Consider the following 20,676-nt stretch of genomic DNA (forward strand, 5'->3'; position numbering starts at 1 on the left):
AAGGGAGTTGGGAATTAAGATTTGGAGTCAAGCTGGTTTGAAGTATCGGGTGAAGTTAGTTTGGTAGATGATCCTTTGAGGGGAGGTGTTCACTTCGGTGTGGCGACTGGGAGAAAAACGCGATGTGAAGCAGAAGGTCGCGCCTGCCTGTCACGATTGCTGGATTTGGAGGAAATTGAAGTAAATTACCCGTTTTGAGATTTTAACTTAAGTGGCGCAGGAGGCAAGCTTTGAGGCTAAAGTGACCGGGATGAGCCATTAGTCATCAATGGCTAGCCACGCTTTGGCGCGCCACAGGTTACAGCCCCTTGACGTGACTGCTATTCCCTGATTTGCTCTGTGTGGCGCCCCACAACGCAAGTTCCCCCACTGCGGTTACTTGGATACTATCACGAAAATTCACATCTCCTCCCACCGACCAACCTCGACGCCAACGACGAAAAATTCAACTAACCATCCACCCACCCCAGGAGTAGTTTACATTTCTTCCAATGGCCAGCTCTAGATTGACTTACGTGAGTTTTTTTTTCCTCCGCGAACGGAGGGGCGGATGAGGAAACTGAAACTTTACTGACTTTTTGACAATAGAGGCGGAGGAATCCGTAAGTGCTCTCGCTCGACGCATTAGGAACCGGGGCGCCGGTTTTGGGGCGTAATATTAACGGTCGGCCGCTCACAGGTACAACACCCGCTCCAACAAGGTCCGCGTCATCAAGACCCCGGGTGGAAAGCTTCGTTACCTCCACATCAAGAAGAGGGGAACTGCCCCCAAGTGTGGTGACTGTGGCATCAAGCTTCCTGGAGTGAGTTTATGAATTCCTTCGGTTTTGGATACGACATTGGCTCGACTGCTGGATTGGTTGGCTGGTTGGATGAATGAAACGGGTAGGATAGGTTGGATGGGGTTTTGCTGTGCTGAGTTGGGACATTGCAGAAAGAGGGCGTATCATGATGGTTGGAGGTTAAGATATGGACTGGATATTGGAGATATCGCGGCACCGATCCCCAGCTGTTCCACCTCCAGCCACAGCCAGTCGAAGCGGAGGAGAAAAAGCCAATATCTATAGAGATATTGACACAATAATTACTAACAAAACCCTTGCTACCAGGTTCCTGCTCTCCGCCCCCGTGAGTACTCACAAATCTCCAAGCCCCAGAAGACCGTTCAGCGTGCCTACGGTGGTTCTCGCTGCGCCAACTGTGTCAAGGACCGCGTTGTACGTGCGTTCTTGATCGAGGAGCAGAAGATTGTGAAGAAGGTCAGCATCCGAGCTTCCCCCGCAAATATCGATATTCGGCGAAAAATAACAGAAACACTAACTAAATCCTCTGAATACAGGTCCTTAAGGAAGCCGCTGCCAAGAAGAAATAGAGGGATCGGGATCAATGGGGGACCAATTAAAATAAAAATATTTTTCGTTCTTCTCATCTCATCTATCTTGGTGCTGGTGAAGACTCCTCTTTTCTTTAGGTACCCTTCTGTGTACGGTGGAGGGGGGGAGAAATGTAAAAAAAGTCTTAAAAAAGCGGGAATACAAAAGCTTTTTTTCGCGGAGTTGTCTTTTCTGTTTTTCTTTTTTATTATTTGGTATCAAGGGCATAGGCGAAATGATATTTTTCCCTTTGGATTTTGGAATTTGAAGTGCAAGATGGATGTCCGTTATGAGACCGAAGATTTGAAACGACCGAATGATCATCTATGAAGTGAATTTTGCGGTTGTGACGTCTGCTGCGGCTCTAGATGAGCCCTAGCTACAGGGGCCTTAACTCCATGCGAGCTGTGTAAACAATTCCCCACAACTCTTGCCTGTATCACCAGGTCACTGTTTCCACAGTCCCCTGTGATACTGTTCTTCCTGCTTCAAGACGGTTGAAAATGCCTCCGCTCAGCAAAACCCCCTGGCACCCCCTCCCCCTCACCACTCCGATCCGTGGGGCCCCACCACTCCTCCTGCAGTCTACCTTTACCTCCTCTACCTACACGATCCTCCTTACAGATCTTGTGCATATCTGGAGCACAACTGCCACCAAACCGGCCATCCTTGCTCTTGCAGACACATTCCAGTCCTCCATAGACCCCACCGAAACCTCGCAACTCACGATCCTCCTTACAAAGCTAGAATCTGCCCTGTCAACAGCCTCCGCCCACACAGACGTCACGCTTACTTCCACCTACACCGGCGGCCTCCAGATCCACACGTCTACAGAGCTTCCCCCGCCACTCAAAGAGCTAAAATGGGTGTTTACCCTTACCAGACTTCCAGACGCAGAGTTTACAAATCTGTTCCTCCTGCCGGTGTTGAGTGTCGTGTCGACGCTTGCTGACCAGGTTGAAAGTCTCGTGAGAGTGGTAAAGGATAAAGATAAGATAATAGAGCGCCTTACGGACCAAGTCGCCGAGCAGGGTCTGGATGTAAAGAACTTGTTGGGTGGGGGCAGGGCGAGGAGACGCGGCCTGGAAAGGTTCGAGGTGGAGGCCTGGAGAGAGGACTATATTCAGGAAGGAGAGAAACGGGTAGGGGAGGTAGTCAAAGAGGTATTCGGAGAGGGCGTACGATGCGGGGAAGCGCCGGGAGTGAGGGGCCTGGGAATGGTAGAAGGATGGTGGACAACCATTGAAGAGGATGAAAACAAGCCCAAGATTGAAAAGCGGGAGTCGAGCGAAAGACCGAGACGGGCAGACGACGGAATAAGATCATTGACGCGGGATATATCCCCAAGGAGAATAGCTTCCCCCAAGAGGGAAAGCACCAGTGGAGACTTATCGCCGCCAAAAAGAATGAAGTTTGACGACTCCGATGATGAGGATAATGATTTTGAGGTACATATCTCCCCACTTGCCGAGAAATAATTCCATGTAATAGTTTTAAGGATGATATTAATATTTTTTAGGTCCAAAAAACACCTCCACCAAAGCCTTATCACGCCTTTACACTAAAGAAGCCCTCCCCTCCACCCAAACCTGTGGCACCTGAACCCGATGATACTGCTGTAAGTTGTCTCCTTAATATTATTGTCTCTCTACTAAATCCTTTCTTTAGTCTGATTCCGACACCCTCGACCTACCTCCGCCACGAAAATTCATTAAAAAGCCTAGTCTCAGTCCTCCTCCCAAATCCCGAAGAAGCGTCGATGAGCCAATGCGTTATACTCCCGTCGCAGCGGCTACGGCTGCAGATGATGAAACGGAAGACTCAGACACAGTCGTAGTCCCAAGTGTCGCAAAGCCGAAACAGAAGATGGTAATTGGCGGGAAAAAGAAGCCGGTCGTAGTTCCGGATGACACGGAGGATGAGGAGGTAGAGCCGCCCAAAGAGGTCAAGAAGGTAGTTGGGAGAATTGGGAGAATTGGTAAAACTAAAACCGAGAGCGATAGAGGGGGCCCATCGGTGAGTTATATTCTCTTCCTGGTTGAGTGTTTATCAAGGTTTCGTGAAATCAACAAAGTCGGGCGACTACCAAAACTTGTATGCTATTCAAGCTTTATCGCAACTCAAATGAAAATCAAAGATCTTATCAGATCTCCTGATTAGTCTTTGTCTTTGTTGTGGGCGTGGAATAGAGTTTTGATATTCGCCCGATCAACTGATGTCACCACATCTTAATGAACGCCCAAGTCGTTCTATGTCCTGATTTTGTATATTGCAGACGGTTTCTAAACCACCGACACCACCACCGCCCCCTCCGGCACCGAGAGAGCCAACGCCGGAGGAGAATGAAGACGAGAAGGCAGATAGAAAACGAAGAGAGCTGGAGAAAGAGCTGGAAGCTAAAAAGAAGGCGCCTGCAAAGAAGAAGCGAAAGTTTTAGAGATACATAGCTTCATCACGATGCTACAATGCTTGGCACTAATCTTAAGGTAAATAAGCGGAGTGCAGAACACATGGACATCTCTACACTAAGTATCTAGATGCTCTCGATACTTTAGTCTATATACATATCTTTCGGGATTTCTGTGTTTTTCACTTCCTTATATGTAGCTTTAACTAGTGACAGAAGGCCTCATGTTCGGCGTACTTTCTTCGCCATTGTTGTGACATATATATACACACCCACACCACGAAAGTATAAGGAAACATTTGCCCAGAGCCATCAAGGCTTTGAACGGTTCGTTCTGCTTTCATAAGTGTAGTCCATCCCCAACCCCAAAAGCTTCCGGCTTTTTACAAACCGCTTGTCCGGCCATCTTTTTCTTTGTCTTTTAGTCACATTCCCAAGGGTATCAGCCGGGTATAGGCAGATACTATGCATGTAGATCAAAGAAATAAACAGGGATAAATGTAGTGTGATGAAAACCAATCATACCGAACCAATCTTCCATCATGATATATCACTCGACCTGCACTACCTACGCCAAAGCAGATTAACTGCAAAAATTAATTACCCAACTAGGATGTTATCCCAAATGTTGCAATATTGTGCCTATCTCTTAGTATACGGGTAGCTCGCTATTCTCGGTACACTCACAAATTTCCCGCCCTTTGTTAGTAGGCATAAGCAGGAATCGATGCTCCCGGAAGAGATATATGTATAAGCAAATACAAGTCACAACATTTCGCATAAAAAAAACCGATAAGGGTTATACTTATCAAAGGCTTTGCGTTGATTTTGTGCGGACACGACATGTGCATGTGGTTTGTCACATGCACGTAGAGAACCCTAGGGTGGTGACACCTGTGTGTTCGAGTCAACACATATTATAAAGCTTCTCGTAGTGGATGGGTATGAGACTTAGCTACGCATAATAGCTGCATGTACCCGGGGGTGCCGGAAAGTGATGCAACGCTTGACCTAGCAACGCCGAAATGTACTCAGAACTTCAACTTTTAACACAGCACAATGCTTGGGCAGGATAGATATTTTAGTCATACCCATGATAAATGAGTCTCTAGAACAGAGTCTGCAATTTTTCAGGTCATTGGTTTGGGGTTTTTAGCCTGGGGAAGGACAACTTGTGACAAGAGACAGTAATAAAAGGAGAAGCAACAGTCAACCACATCAACTCTCGCCATAACTATGGTCTCCAGCTTTTAAATTACCATAGATTTGCTCCACATTCTGTTAGCTAGTTTGGTTGTTGAGAAGTATGGGCTATTTGACCGTTGCATCACTTTCCGGCACCCCTGGGTACGTGTACTATATATCGACACATGTCGATACCAGAAGCAAATGCCGCAGTGCCTTACTCTCCTGGCACAGCCCCGCAAATGCGAACAGCTAAACGAGTGATTTCACATGACTCGTTATATACTAGAACCTATAGTCAGTATATATATATGCTCTATAATTAAGACTGCGTGTACTTATAAGTGCACTCGCTATCTTCGAAGGGTAAAAAGTAAGTTAGCCGCAAGTAGCAGTACTACGAGCATTATCCGAAAGCGCCGGGGGTACGAAGTTTGGAACTATTATATCCGGGTGCAGCACTTGTTCACCTTTCGGCGCCGGGAAGATCAACCTCCGTGCCAAAACACATCCGATACATATATCTCAGTTACAATCTCCCCACCCCCCAGCCATACCTTCATAATATGTACCACTTCCACTCTCATAAGTTAGTAATGCTGGGTTTATAGATTTGTATCCCGCCCCTTCGATAAGACCACCTGCCTCACTCGGACACTAGCTAGTGACGACAAATTCAAAGAAGGATATGTAAACCAATAGCCGCCTCATGCCCAGCCACTTGATGCCAAATAATACGCAGTCTACGTACTGGTAGCCTGGCTGCCGCATACTGGGCTACTATATTAATATGGCCAGTAATTGAAAACCTACGTATCTAGTGCTGAGATGCAAGCGTTGAATCCTATAAAAACCTGTTCACTGGTACTCTCTTGGTTAAATTAATAGTGATAAAGTCTTATCTTGTGATTTGTATTGGGAAAGGCCGAAGGTAACACCTTGACGAGGTGTCAAAATGACTTACTAATAAATAGTGACGCTTGCGGGGTAATGATTGGGAAGGCTGCATTTTGGTTGTCATGGAAGTGAAAAGTAGCCGCTGCATCCCGTTCCCCTGGCATCTTTACGGGCCGGTTCTACTTTTAGTCCTGTCAATTATCATCTACCCGCGATGCTCATGGGTACATAAACAGGTAACGATGACGGTATACTAGCGGATCTGTGTCTGTCTTTACGAAGTCTCAAATGTGTTCATCTAAGATTTCCTTGCACTCCACTCGTCAAAGTAAGTAGCTGACTGACGTCGTCATCACCCTTGTAACAGATCAACACGACCCTGGACTGGGGTTCGTGATCAACGATGCGCTGCGCGGGCTAGCTTGCCTGGAACCTGGGCCTCATAATTCAAGTCGCTTCAAACCATGAATCATGATCTATTAATTCTGGTAGCTGGGAGATGCAGCCGGATGGGGCACATAAAAAATAATTTTCACTCGAGAATTAAGAGAGAGCAAAATAAAAAGGGCGGTGAGTGATCAATTCACTGGCGAACACTGTCCTGGCGTGGTGCTGGATTTCAAACTTGAGCCGCCGATGCAGGGCTAGGTGTAGTTATAAACTAGTGCCAAGGTACACAACTGTACAGAGTAGAGTACAAGAGCTCCGTTTTACCTGTCTGGAATCTTTCACCCGATATCACAATTCTGAATTTCATAAAGTTATTGTCTAATCTGCGCAAAAAAAAAAAAAAAAAAGCCCTGCTTTTCCAGCTTACGGCTTGCCGGCGCGAATTGCAGCGAGAATGACGTTGCGGTAAAAAAAAACGATTCGGTCTTCTTGACGTAACCCCAACGTACCTGCGCGAGCGCAGGAGGGGGATAAGGGAAAATCAGCTCATGGCCTCGTGGTTAATTAAGGGCCTCTCGGTCCCTTGACAACCTTTTATTTATCTTCTCTGACCATACCCCAAACTTCCACCTTGACCCGATTAAGTGAAAAAGATCTTTGACTTAGCTATCTCTGACAGCCTACCTACACCCGCCATCGCTGGTTCGATTGACTTGGAAGATAAAAGTCGTTCGACAACTGCGTTGAGAAGTTCGTGTTCGGCCAATTAAAAGATTAAACTCATCGGTAAAAACACCGCTCTCTCTCCTTCTTCTAAGCCCTCCTGCGTGCGGCGATATTTTAATTAGATATCAAGCTTAGTGGCTTGTTTGCTTATTGGGCGTAAAAAACATCTCACTGACAACGGATTTCCCAGATCTTTGTTATTACGGAGATTTATAATATTGGGCTTTATCAGTTTGCGAGACTTGGTAACATTATATAAAACCTGGTCAGTTACTCTCACGGATTCTACAGATCTAAGTAAAACCCTCAAACACAAATATGTATCGACAAGCACGAGTACTTACAATGAAGTTTCTAAAGCATTTGAAACACCTTTTCTCCTCCATCTTCTCAATGTCTCCAAACGCGGGAAAGAAAGCCCTTCACTTCGGTGCAGGCAATATTGGCCGTGGCTTCATTGGTGATCTTCTCGCAAACGCAGGTTACGAAGTCACCTTTGCCGATGTCGCCGAACCTCTCATCACCGCCCTAAATAAGGACCATTCCTACAAAATCCACATACTCGACCAGGAGCACAAAGGAAAGACAGATACAGTCGACCATGTTTCTGGAATCCTCACAACGAACGAAGCAGATGTCAAAAAGATTATCACCGAAGCCTCGATCATTACCACCGCCGTTGGTCCCAACGTGCTACCAAAGGTCGCAATCAACATCGCAACGGGGTTGAAAGCACGCCGCGCTGCTGGTGTAACTTCTGAGCTCAACATAATTGCCTGCGAGAACCGTACCGGCGCATCTTCTCTACTCCACGATGAAGTCCTGAAGCACCTTACTTCAGAAGAAGATAAGAAATACGTTGCGGAAAAGATTGGATTTCCAAACTGCGCCGTAGACCGCATCGTCCCACCATTTAGCGAAGAAAGCGAGGGCATCCTCGCAGTCGGCGTCGAGAATTTCCACGAATGGATTGTCGACGAGACCGCCCTCAAGGGTCCTAAGCTCAATATCCCAGGGATGCAGTTGACTGATAACCTTATCGCTTTTGTCCAACGCAAGCTATTCACCCTCAACACCGGCCATGCGATATGTGCATACCTAGGCTTCTTGAAGGGCTATTCGACCGTTGATGAAGCTCTAGGTGATAAGAGGATCGAAGAGATTGTGAGAGGAGCTATGCTCGAATCTGGGGTTGCGCTTTGCAAAAAGCATGGCTTTGACCCGAAGGAGCACGAAAAGTATATCGATAAGATCCAAAGCCGATTCCACAACCCATACATCCACGATGATGTCGTTCGTGTTGGGCGTGAGCCTATGCGGAAACTTGCTCCCGATGACCGTCTCATTGGACCGGTAAAGATGGCGGAGGAGTACGGATTGAAGTACGACAACCTAATCAAGGGGATTGCCGCAGCTTTGCGGTACGAGAACTCGGATGACTCGCAGAGCGAGGATTTGAAAGCTCTCATTAAGGAAAAGGGACTGGCAAAAGCTGTTGCGGAAGTCACTGGGTTTGAAGAGGATACGCATGAGAATAGCGAGATTCTGAGCAGCTATGAAGCGTTGGGAACAAAAGGCCACTTGTAGTTGATGTTGGCATACTATTTTTATCCCCATATATGTATGCTGAGGGTACCGGTAGACGATTGAGACGGATTACTTTGCGATTTTAGAAAGGGTTGCTGGGATTGGGGGAACAGGAGTTGATGTCTTTCTTTTATTAAACTTTTTCTTGATGTGATAAATGTACGCCAGTTTTAACTTTGCTAATTCTCGAGATATTATCTTCATTCGCCTAAGACGTTTAGCTAGACACTTTGCCTTCGGCATTTCCCTTCCATGGCATGATATCAAAATAAAACCTCTCGACCTTATTTAGCTGTATAATTGACTAGTTCGGCGTGCGAATCAAGTTTCACCGTAGTTATAGGCCGATACTCTCTACAGTGCTCTCAAATTACCCATTTAAAGTGCCCCGATATAGTAGACAACCGTAGCCACTGGTACTAATCGCTAATCTCTCTTCCCAGAGACTCGATCGAGTGGTCATATGTGATCTAGTAGCATCTCGGTTTCAGTAACACTACAGTACTATACTATAGAGGTGTATATACAAGGCCCTAGCATTAAGTGAGCGAACTACATGGGGGTATTGATAGGTGGGGATCCGTCCACTAACTAAATGCCAGAGCCTTGTACATACATGGCTTTCTCAATCATTGTAACAACAGGTTGTAGTGTGTGGACCAGGTCTTAAGTTGGCGGTCGTCGGAATTAAATTTGTATGGCGCTATAAAGCCGACTAAGATCTAGATCTAAACACCTAATTTGATTTATAGTACATAAGGACCATAGTAGATCATCTCGTGCCATGTACAAATTCAGTCACGGGGGAAGTAAATAGCACTCGTTTATGAGTACCTGGTAAATTACTTGCATTGGTGATCCATCCAACCCAACTGAAACATGCAGATTTCTTAATGCGTTTTGGTATTCGAGTGATTTTATTAATTTTGCATGTGAAGTACGTTAGTGGTACCACCTGCTAGCGCCTGCTCCATGTATGATTCGATTGTCGCAGTAGATGCCAAACGAGTAGGTCAAGAAGTCGACCTATTTGTGTGGTCCTGAGACTCAGGTAGAGTGGCCGGACGATAATCGACCTAGGTATTGCCATAAAGAGAAGTATGACGTCACTTATTAACCCCCTACTATTATTTAAGCAGCTAGCAATCCATTCACAAAGTGCAATCCAATTCTTCAAGGATAGATGCCTAGCGTACTTCCTACAACTCAACATGCCTTTCCCAAAACCACACACGATCAATCTATCCCCAACATCTCTCATCCCCAACTCGGCCTTTCCGCTCCTTCTCTACCGTTCTGCCTTTCCGCCTGAAACCACTACAGAAGCAATTGAAGCCCATTTTAGGTCAAATAATTGGATCCCACAATGGCGTTACTCCATGTTTCACCAATCCCATTATCACTCGACCACGCATGAGGCTCTCGGCGTGTTTTCTGGAAGTGCGAGGCTACGATTCGGCGTTTCCGATAAGGAAAATGCTAGTGAGGGTGTGGAGGAGGACGTGAAAGCGGGCGATGTGATTATCATTCCTGCTGGCGTGGCGCATAGATGTATTAGTGAAAAAGACGGTTTCACTATGGTAGGAGCTTACCCGGATGGAGCGAAGAAGTGGGATATGAACTATGGCGGTGAACACCCCGGAGGGGATTTGGTGGAGAAAAAGGTACCCGAAGATGATCCGGTGCAGGGGAAGGATACTTCTGGATTGTTGGGGCTTTGGAAGTGAGTGTTTATTCATCTTCTAGTATATGATACTACATGTAGTGGTGCTATGATGATGCGCCCCCATGGGATGAATTTATTCCTGGCTATGGCCACGGACTATTAATGTGTTTAACTGCATTACATATATTATCTATCGTCAAGTCAAATAATCTGTATTTCTTGGAATACATATCCAAATAAGTAATTGCGACTGTACAAATAATTGTGTACATGTAGAAGATGTACATGTACATGTACTTATTTTTTCATAATTGGCATACTTCAATCTTAATTGTAATAACATCAGGAATACACCGGCAAGTTTCAATTTTCAAACAGCCAAATACTTGAGTAATACATGTAAATAACCAAGCATATACTACTTACAGATACTTGTATGTAATTATGTTTATTATAGTCGGCGTGTACGCGTAGGCATGACATGCATGTACGGAGTCTCATCGCAATCTTGTACCATTTCGGTCTGCATCTTGTACATAGTTTTGAACAGCCTCGAATTTGGGCGCCCCACCTGTGCGCGCGGTGGCCGCCATCGTATGTTCGGGAGGATAATTTGATTCATAGCACTATCAGGCCCATCGAGTGCTCTCGTGATTGGATTCGCGAATTTTTTCAGCTCCATATGCGCTGCCCTCGCCATACGATTCCAACTTTTTGCACAGATATCGCAAGCAACCGCATCTTTCTTGGGGCTCTGTGGGAGTGAGTTCCCATAACTGTCGGCAGTAACCCCGAAGCTTTTTTGTGGGAGTAGATACTCCCAGCCAATGACCACACCCTCGCGTTTGGGTCTAGCCTCCCCATGAACACCACCCTGTTCTATCCTATCCAAACATGAAGGGCAAGCACCCTTCCCTTGTATTGGGCTAAGATAGAACCGATAGAGTCCCATCTTTGCTACCAACCAGCTCGCAATCCCTTTCCCTATAATGAGCTCTTTCTTTGCCCTTGTCACTGCTACATAGAATAGTGACATTTTATCCCTCGAAAACCAGTGTCTCTGATTCTTGTTGAGGTTCTCCGCCGAAAGATTAAAACGGTACCGAAGGACACTGTCCGGAACGAAAACACGGTCCCATGTAAGACCCTTTGCTTTATGAACAGTGATAAATATAACATCTGCCTCTGTTTCCTTATAGGAATCGTCAAGGACCATCTTCTCACAAAGCTCAAGAGTGCTGAGGAAATCTGTCGATCGAAATCTAGTTTGAAGCTTGGATTCTTTGACGAGGGCAGGGCCACTATGAGGTAAATTGACAGCTTCTCCGAGAGCTTTCCACGTTTTGTATTCTGCGAGGACGCCATGTGTAACGGCCCCCCCGGTATAGATAGTATATGCATCTCTGAGAAGAGTGAGAAGACTGCTCCCGTTAAAGCCACAGTTCGTGCCGAGACTAATCCGATGCCCAGAATTCGAGTGGAGCATACAGTATTCAATGACATAGTCAATCAGATCTTTATAATTTACAAAGGTAAGCAAAGAAGCCGGGAGCTTTAAATAGAGAGGATTATGAACCTACCAGCATCCCGTCTGAATATTACAGTGTATTTCCCACTTCCTCCATTTTCCGTAGGACCAGGCTTGAGTATAATTGATTTTTGAGCCAAACTTTTCCCGCTTATATGTGAGTAGCTCACACCCACACTATCATGCTTTCTAACACCGTTGATAGCAGTATCCTCCCCTAAGTATCCTAAGAGTACATTGGCAACTCCTGCAATCGCATCCCCAAAACGAAAGGAGTGCGTGAGATAGTAAGAATACGTCGGCTTATAGGTTTTGATATCTGAAGCCTCATCTTTCTTCCTTTCGGGGCCGTGAATCCTTTGATAAGGGTCACCTAATATGATTAAGCCTGCCCGCAAGCGCTGTCGAAGAAAAATCTCTATCACGCTACCACTCAAGTACTGATACCCCAATATCAGTTCATTTGATTCCATACTATACTAATGAAATAAAGTTAGGGAATGTACCTGTGCCCTATCCCATATGATGATATCGTATTCTCCGAAAGCCAACGTATCGACATCTCCCTGCCCTATAGTTGATCCATCTGGCAGTCCTCCTTTGAGTTGTAGAATCTTAGTATATGCGTCATGGAGCAGATACTTTGTATTAAGCATCTCATTCCAGAGTTGCCTCGCCCATTCTACTATAATATCTCTATTTAGCCCCATATTGTCTATTTCCACAAAACGACTAGTCAATCCAATCTCAACATCCTTGGATTCCCAGTACTTCACCAACACTCTCTGAACCATCAACGCAACTTCTTTAACGCTAGGAAATATTTTCATTTCTGTTTGTTCACGGCCACGACTCGCGCCTGGCTGCAAATGCATTTGTGGGTTTATAAGTGCTGATCCGATTTTTTCTTCGTCCAGGCCCAATACACCAATTACTTCCTCGAGTTCATAATCATGGCGTCGCTCTTTGAGAGGCTTTCCGCTATCGGGAAGGGAGCCCTTAGTCTTAGAGGCACCCGCTACTATAGCGTCATACGCGACGGAATACATGGGTTTACCTATGGATTTTACGGAGTAAGTGGCCACAGTTCAATAGCATGCCCCAGGAAACGAAACTCACATGCAATATTACCGGGGAACCTCTTTTCCGCACTTGACGCGGCGACGCTACTGGAAGTAATATACAGGAAACGTTTATGAGGCCTTCAAAATATCAATTTGAAAACTGGGCGATATGTGCGTAGAGGCCGTACCTTTTTTTTGCATACTCCGCCAAACATATGGTCTTTCCTGTCCCACCATACGCTATAACATGCATGAGTTCACCCACGCTAACATCTGTGTCTACAACCTTCTGCTGTTCTTGCGTCAAGAAGTATGCTGGATTTTGCTGCTGCTGTTGAGCGACAGCTGGATATGTTTGAGGCGATCTCAAGGTCGGCCAAGACGATGCCCCGCTAGGCACCGAACCCATTTCCAGAAATGGGGAGGAAGGAGTAGTATTCATTGATTCCCTCCCCGACAGAATGCCTATCGGCAGCTCTGTTTGGGGTATACCATCGCTCTCCATTTTCAATGGGGGCGGAAATAGAGGTCTTTCTGGGCGAAAGTATCCCTGGATCCATGTAGTCAACCTCCAGCTGAGAATTCGCTGCGCGTGGAAGCTGATATTCTTGTCTAGTAGGGGTAAAGTCTCAAGGTGGCGAATTCTATAATCAAAATTATACATGGAGAGAAATAAAAGTAGAAAATGGAAATATTCCACTAATGCAGCTTCCTGGGAACATCTAATAGAGTCCATGGAGTAGGTGCTTTTTTCACTGGCTAGCAATGCATCCGACAGTATCTCAAGAATATCATGAGGTGTGAGAGAGGTGAATAAGAGATAGGCTGTGAAGACTCGATATGTTGCTGCTGTCTCAAGTGGCATGGTAAATGTTGATGATTTTGGTATGAGAGCAACAGGACAGAGCTTTTGGACAAATTCTATATGGGGGTATTTTCTGTGCAGGATCTCGATAATACTAGAAAGCGGGCATTCCAGAGGTTGCAGTCTTTGGAATCCGGTCTCTAGGTTGGAAACATGTTGAAGTGCAGTGAACAAGCTATTGATGGTAATTTGAGGTAGCGAGATTGCACCAGGGTCGATACTACTGTTGCTGCTGCTGCTGCTAGCTGAGATCTCTTTATGCTTTGGAAGCAGGCCAAGGTGCCCCGCCATTTCCCGACTAATAGCTTCAAGTTCCAGCTCTATCGAAAATCCGATTTGCTCCTGCCCATTAAGAGCGGCTGTAGCTTGGTCTCTATTGCGCATCATATCTTGCTTTTGTGCTATGTATTTATCTGCTTCTCTGCAAACACGCGTGTAGATACGCTGATACCTGAAATAATGTTTCCGCCATGGAGCAAATGACGAGTGCGTGATATGTCCGTATAACAAGTGGAACAAATGCTTGTTCACGAGGAGTAGAGAATATGCTGAAGGGAGAGGGATGTAAGAGCAGATTTGGATAAAAAGTTCAGGAGGAAGTGATAGGAGCCCCATTTTGCTAGGCCTGAAAATGCTGGAGGAAGATATGTTTGAATGCTAGCGCCTGTAACTATTAACTTCGGGTTATGTAAAGAATAGCAAGTGGATATATTGTAAATCGTAAAAAGGAGGGGTAAGTACATGTACTATCTCCGCGTATTCGAGGTCGACTACATGTAATCTACTACTACTAGTAGAAGCACCATGTATTGCACTGCCACAAAGGAACCCCACTGCAACGCACGAACAAGCCACTTGGTGTCCAAATTAATGCGCCTTCCCTCGACAGGATCTTAGTGAATATCGTCTCTTTCTTTCCTGCTCTGTCCTGGCCTTACTCACCACACTACCTTATTTCACCATCTACATTCTGCCTGGTCTCTGCTTCCCTGGTCGCCCACATACCACAGATTTTTTTGTTTCGCTTACTATCTGATCCGTTGGGGTGCGTTGATCCCAAACGGTTCACAAAACCTATCCTCTCGCAGCGTTGAAAGAGACCCTTTCCATCTCTCTTTCTCGGGCTCTTTTATCTTTATCTCCTCCTCTTTTCCCATCCATTCTGTTTTGTGATAGCTCAAACGTTTGGCAGGGCTTCGCTGACAATAAACATTCCTTCCGTGTATCAACAGAAGTAAATGCAATATTAGTGGCTTCTTTGCCTAGGGCTAGAGGAAGACTGAGCTGCTGGTGCTGCAGTTTTCTGGAACAATAGTGGGATATCTTTGGAGGAAGGCACAATAGAAGCGATGACAGACGCGGATTCCTTCTACGACAAATTACTGGCGTCGATAGGCTTGCCTTCGGACGAGCCTCATACATCACTACCGCAAGACTGCGGTCGGAAATCACAACAGCGAGAACAGAAAACCACGTCGGAGACTCAACAGCACCACCAACCCGAGCCACATCAAAAGCCGGAAATAAAGAAACACGAGCCAGTACCGAAACAACAACTAGAACCAAGACGCAACACAAGTAGTAGCAGTAGTAGTAGCGGTGGTTCAACGGCTACACTCTCGCCAAAACTCAAACCCCCACCAAAGCCTTCAACTAGTGCTGCTGAGTTGCGCGAGAAGCTTTCAAGACAAATTGAAAGACCTCCTCCTCCCCCTCCTCCACGTCTACCTCGTATTTCTCATCCACAGTCCCCAGCCCCCGTACCGGTACAATCACCAATTGGAGGAGAAGCCTTGCCTGTTTCCCCTGCACCGATATCCCCCCAAATCAAAGAGGATGAGGTCAAGTCTTCTAAGACACCTGCCGCACTAGAAGCCGAGTTAAGACGTAAACTCTTAGAGAGTGGGGTTCGGAAACGAAAATCCTCGCCGCTGGTTGAGGGACAGACTGCCATTGTTGATGGAAAAGGGAAGCGGCAAAGGGTCACCCCTCCTCCAACTGTTGGCCCAATTGCAAATCCTCAGCCCCCTGCACAAATTGAATTACCACCGCCACCTCCCCCCATACAATTGCTGCCTCGACAGCTGCAAAGAATGGTGATGTAGCCCCAGAACCGCTTTCGGGTACCGAGTTTATCAAGTCCCGTCAAGCCGAGTTACGGCGGAAGCTACTCGAAAGGAGTAATAATCTTAAACAGAATTCATCTGCAGTCAATATTCATAAAAACCCTCCGACACAGGATCCTGGCCCTACACGTGTAATCAACCGCTCATATTCACCAATCGAGATATCATCAGATGAAGACGGTGGTGGGACCCAACCGCATCCTCCTCTTTCTGTCAATTCGAAATCAAATGCTCTTCCCCCGTTTCTACCCAAAAGACCGCCGCCACGAGAAGGGTTTAAACTTCGTATAACAGTTCCGCTCCCGACGAACCCAAGTGAAAGTATTGTATTGAGGACCGAGAAGCTACCGTTAAGTACTCCAATATCTACTATATTAGGTTTGTTCGGTGCGGCAAGGGACGGCGATCATCTTTACTTCCCGGGGACGAACCCGAAGCCAACAGCTGAAAAAGAAAATGATGAAAAAATGCTAGGGGAGGATGGGCAGAGATTTTACCGTGATGGCGATGAGACAGGAAGGGCTGGTATAATAAAGGAGGCAATTGTCAAGAAGGAGGATGGTTGGGATACACGGTCTGCTGGGTCTAGTCTGAAAGGAGCGGCCTCCAGTCTGAGAGGCGATGCAATTGATTACATGCCTGGGGGCTCTTATAAGGCAGCGATAGTAGCAGAACCTCAATGGACGGGTATCAGCGCTACCCTGGAAGATGTCTGGACGCGGGGAAGAAAAGCGGTTGAATGTACTCTCGTAAGAGCTAACAACCCTGTCGATGCGGATGATCATGGCCTTTCGCAGCTCCGGCTCGAGGATCGGGGGAATGTCTGGAACTCTCGGCACCAGCACCGTAATTCCCGTAGCGATTTCTCTACAGGAATGGAGCAGCCATGGGATGAGCAAAATGGCGAGGAAGGTGAGGTGGAGGGTGAAGAAGAAGGTGAAGGCGAAGGTGAAGGGTGGGGATATGGCAATGAGGGTTATCCGGAGTCTTCAGAAGGCGGTCCCAATATGAGCTGGGGACCTGGGTATCCCATGGCACCAGGTCATCCACAGACACCCTGGGCTGAACAGTTCCCCATGATTCCAAATACCAATATACGAGATCCTAATGCGCAGCCATGGTACCCAGGACAAGCGCAATACCAACATTCGGCTCAGCCGTCACCCGTATTCTCGCAGCACGATGAAGGCCAGGGCCCCGCGTTCATGGGTGGGGGTTTACCAGTCCCACAGGCAATGCATTGGGTTCCTGGGCACATGGATTATGCGAATGCAGGGTGGATGTATGGTTTTGGACCAAACGACAGTCAGCAGAATGTAGGTATGAGCTCTGGTGTTGAACCAGTTGAAGCAACCCCCAATGCAACCAGTGAGGTGAATAAGGTTGTTGCGGACGGGAAGCCTCCGGGGCCTGTTCAAAACCAGCAGCCACAACAACCCAGAGTTCAAGTTGGACCTACGAAGCCAAAACGGCCAAGAGGAGGACGAATTGTTAAGAAGAAGGAACGACGTAAGGGTGCAGGTGGTGGGAGGGGTGGCGGAGGTGTGAGTGGGGTTAATTAATATCCATGGGTAACAGTTCCCTCCCTTCTTTTGTTTCCTACTTTTGATGTTTGTTTTGCGGTGATAAGGCAGCGAGCGTTGATATCCTGATGTCGAACACAGTATTCCGTTACAGCATCGCCCTACTAGGACTTTTTTTTTTACCATTTTCCAAAAGCTTGGCGAACAGATCCCGATCTATTCACCGCTTATCTGGCTGCACATCACTGTTTCCTTTTAGTTTACGGCTCTATTTTTTATATCCTCTCTTATCTTGTGTGCCTACCTAGCGTACGCATGGAATATGCGTGCTTACTTGGCGGTGTGTCCATCCTTCCCATTCTTTCACTCTTCTTACATCATAGTATCTCTCATGATCACGTTTATGTAACAGGGTAGAGGAGTATACCTCGTACATGGTCTGCATACCCCATTTTCTGTTATTATATCATTTTCTTTACCTGTTTGGTTGGGGGACCTTTCTGTAGTTTCAAATTTTTCTTTTTTATGTGTCTCCTGATTGATATCAACGAAATATTATTTCGGCATATCAATCCTCTTACAATCCTACTCCTTTATAACTTACCAACTAGTTAGTACGGGAGGATAAGGAAGGAACGAAAAAAGTTTTGCTATTGCCACGGATGAGATCACTGTTACTATTTCTTTAGGGCAACCTCTTCTTTGAGCTTGATCAATCGACATGATGGCTCATGATATTATCAATCTTCGTTTTAGTTCGTTTAAATCGTTTCCTACAGTGCATTACTTTGGCTTTTTTTTTTTTCCTGGTGCAAATCTTGCGTGTAATTTTGGCATTTCTCTCCCTCTCGCTCTAACTACCCCTACATTGCCTGCCCTAGTAGGACCTTTTTTCTAGTTCCAAGAGCTTTGTTTTTGGTAGATTTCACGCCACTGTGTGGGATACAGCTTGCTGCTGCTCATCAGCCGCAGCACCCCGTCAATAAATACCCCCCCCCCTCCCCCCTTCCCCCTCTCCCCCTTCCCTTGCTTTTCTGCTGTTTGAGAGACTCGGGAGGGGTCATTACTTCTTTTGTTGTGGGGCCAGATCTTCCCGACACGCACCACAGCAGGCTCTGGTGCCATGTGCGCCTGGTTGGGCCGGTGTGGGCGTGGGTGGGCATGAGTATATATCTTATACTACATTCGTGACTATTGCTGTTTAAATTAAATCCTAGAAATAGATAGAGGGGAACGATTACGCTTCCCAATCCTTGGAAAAGTAGAGGCGTTACCTATAGGTTATAGACGACTGTGTGGTGGACTATGGGGAAGGTTTGAATTGAGCTTTTTTTTGGATCATGGGTATCACTTCAGCGAATCATGTTGATAGCCTGCCTTGGGATATTAACTTGTTATTAATACATTAACCAGCTCACCTTGGGACAACGGAGGGATAGTGGCATCGAGAGATACAATACCGCGCTATTCTAAAACCGGGGGTGTTATCATCAAGCGTAATAGGGGCGGTGTATCAATGATAGGAGCCGGACGGTCTTATGGTGCGAGTGATATATCATGATGTAAATTCACTGTGGTACCGATCAGTCTTCGGAAGTGTAGGTGATGTGGCTATCTCTAATATCACCACCATTACTATTTAGATAGATATGAGGTAGTCTAATATTGCCGGGAGTAATACACTCTGTGTATACCTACGAGGTAAGGTTCAAATACTAGACGAGGCTTAAAGGTAAAAAGAAAAAATGATAATGCGTCAATTGAGATCCGAGTTTTATCTCCTGTGGTGCTAACCATTAGCTAAGTAACGTATATCGGGAATTTATTTCTGTCTCTGGGGGCGGCGATGCGGTCAAGTACTAATATAATAAGCAATTGGGGAGACCGAGATGTTTATATCGAGAACTTGCAGCTAGCTAGGAGATTATGGTCTCGCTCGAGTCTCTCAAAAAGGGGAGACTACCTTGACTATGGGGGTAGGTTATGTACAGATACCATGAACCTGCCACTTTACAACTCGGAAGTAGGTTTGGCTCCCCCTCACTTGATGTCTAGATAACCTTCAATGTTAGGAAGAGGGTTGGTTTCCGCCATTATGGCCAATGAGGGCCATAGTTATTAAAACATTCATATATTGTAGTAGATAAATCCTACCCTATATAAACAATTCCTGTCGGCTCTAGGTTCAAAACAGGAACTCCTTCTTTACCTTTATCCAAAAGGAAGAGACGGGTCTTGGAGCCGTGGATCAACTATATACATCTAGGTAGTTGTCGTCAGCACGCTGAAAAAGCATTGTGCAGTGCGATCTTGAGCGGCAGCCCGCCGGATTAGTGATATCTTCTCTCTGTTTCACTCTTCCTATTACTACTGCAAACGAGCCGGATACCCTCAGACTCGACATCCAGGCCTACCCGACCGGGCGCATTATGACCGCTCGACCGCAGCGGGTGGAACCGGAGCCTTCCCCCGCAGGTACGGATAGCTCCACCTACCCGATCTGCAAAGCCCCTCCGGCCCAGGCGGCCGGTAATCCCAATATTTTGCTACGATAGCGACAAAGCCTATTGAATGCTGCAATCCCACACCCGGAGCCTTGGCCCTCTAAGGTCCCATTCTGATACGAGCCCCGGGTCCGGGGCGGGCTATGCTGTGATCTACCTGTCTGGACCGACATACGGTCCCAACGCCGAACTGTCGCAATCTCATACGCGCCGCCGAGCCATGAGCTGATTGATCGGTTTCGACGTACGTACGTACCACCACGCCCAAAATAGAGGTCCGTCGTTGTGGTAGAGACGTACTCTAGCTGGGGGTGAAACGTCATGTCCGAAGTGTAGATGTTTGTGGTGGTGTTGATGGGGTGTTGTATATAGACGGCGCAGTTGCAGTGCAGCACTGCTTCGCTTCCATTGGCTGTGCTGTGGAGAGCCTATCAGAGCACGGGGGTGCGTGCCAAGAACTGCAGGGCGGGTGAGTGAGTTTTCATGATTCAGTATGTGGGTGTGTTGTGTGGCCCTTGCATGCTTTGGTATGGCTTGGTCGGCGATCACTGGAACGGAAAGGGGGGGTGGAATGGAAAGAGGAAGAGGAGAGAAAGAAGGAAAGAAAAAAAGAAGGGGAAGAAGAAGGGGAAGTGCAGAAAGATGACGTTGGCTGCTGTCTGAGTTTAACAGATCTCCCTGTGCCTACATGTGGTAGCGCAGTCGAACATGCAGTCATGGTGCATCTGCCCTGCTGCTAGCTGCTGAGTGTCTCTAACGGATGTCTGTCTGCCTATCTGTCTGTCTGGAATGGAACTACATGTACTCGTGGACAGCGAGTTTGCTGTCAACTGCT

The 20,676-nt window shown here is 46.6% G+C and overlaps 6 protein-coding genes across 6 annotated transcripts; 5 read left to right on the forward strand and 1 right to left on the reverse strand.

Moving 5' to 3' along the window:
• Nucleotides 1–491: 491 nt before the first annotated feature.
• On the forward strand, nt 492–1,372 carry LAJ45_01736 (uncharacterized protein; the record flags this gene model as incomplete). Its single annotated transcript, XM_046111329.1, has 5 exons — nt 492–515; nt 589–602; nt 680–803; nt 1,110–1,259; nt 1,340–1,372. The coding sequence occupies 5 exons, from the start codon at nt 492–494 to the stop codon at nt 1,370–1,372; spliced, it is 345 nt and encodes a 114-aa protein (XP_045975273.1).
• A 504-nt stretch (nt 1,373–1,876) lies between these two features.
• On the forward strand, nt 1,877–3,810 carry LAJ45_01737 (uncharacterized protein; the record flags this gene model as incomplete). The annotated part of the gene is made up of 4 exons (XM_046111330.1): nt 1,877–2,821; nt 2,893–2,991; nt 3,042–3,389; nt 3,649–3,810. 4 exons carry the CDS (start codon nt 1,877–1,879, stop codon nt 3,808–3,810), a joined length of 1,554 nt encoding a protein of 517 aa, XP_045975274.1.
• A 3,561-nt stretch (nt 3,811–7,371) lies between these two features.
• LAJ45_01738 (uncharacterized protein) lies at nt 7,372–8,565 on the forward strand (the record flags this gene model as incomplete). The annotated part of the gene is made up of 1 exon (XM_046111331.1): nt 7,372–8,565. The coding sequence occupies one exon, from the start codon at nt 7,372–7,374 to the stop codon at nt 8,563–8,565; it is 1,194 nt and encodes a 397-aa protein (XP_045975275.1).
• Nucleotides 8,566–9,776: 1,211 nt separating this feature from the next.
• LAJ45_01739 (uncharacterized protein) lies at nt 9,777–10,292 on the forward strand (the record flags this gene model as incomplete). Its single annotated transcript, XM_046111332.1, has 1 exon — nt 9,777–10,292. One exon carries the CDS (start codon nt 9,777–9,779, stop codon nt 10,290–10,292), a length of 516 nt encoding a protein of 171 aa, XP_045975276.1.
• A 390-nt stretch (nt 10,293–10,682) lies between these two features.
• On the reverse strand, nt 10,683–14,075 carry LAJ45_01740 (uncharacterized protein; the record flags this gene model as incomplete). The annotated part of the gene is made up of 5 exons (XM_046111333.1): nt 10,683–11,746; nt 11,812–12,199; nt 12,266–12,816; nt 12,879–12,961; nt 13,012–14,075. 5 exons carry the CDS (start codon nt 14,073–14,075, stop codon nt 10,683–10,685), a joined length of 3,150 nt encoding a protein of 1,049 aa, XP_045975277.1.
• A 962-nt stretch (nt 14,076–15,037) lies between these two features.
• LAJ45_01741 (uncharacterized protein) lies at nt 15,038–17,376 on the forward strand (the record flags this gene model as incomplete). Its single annotated transcript, XM_046111334.1, has 1 exon — nt 15,038–15,793. The coding sequence occupies one exon, from the start codon at nt 15,038–15,040 to the stop codon at nt 15,791–15,793; it is 756 nt and encodes a 251-aa protein (XP_045975278.1).
• Nucleotides 17,377–20,676: the final 3,300 nt, after the last annotated feature.

The sequence above is a fragment of the Morchella importuna genome, assembly GCF_003444635.1.
Source record: "Morchella importuna strain M04M26 chromosome Unknown Morimp01GS003, whole genome shotgun sequence".
Taxonomy (NCBI): Eukaryota; Fungi; Ascomycota; class Pezizomycetes; order Pezizales; family Morchellaceae; genus Morchella; species Morchella importuna.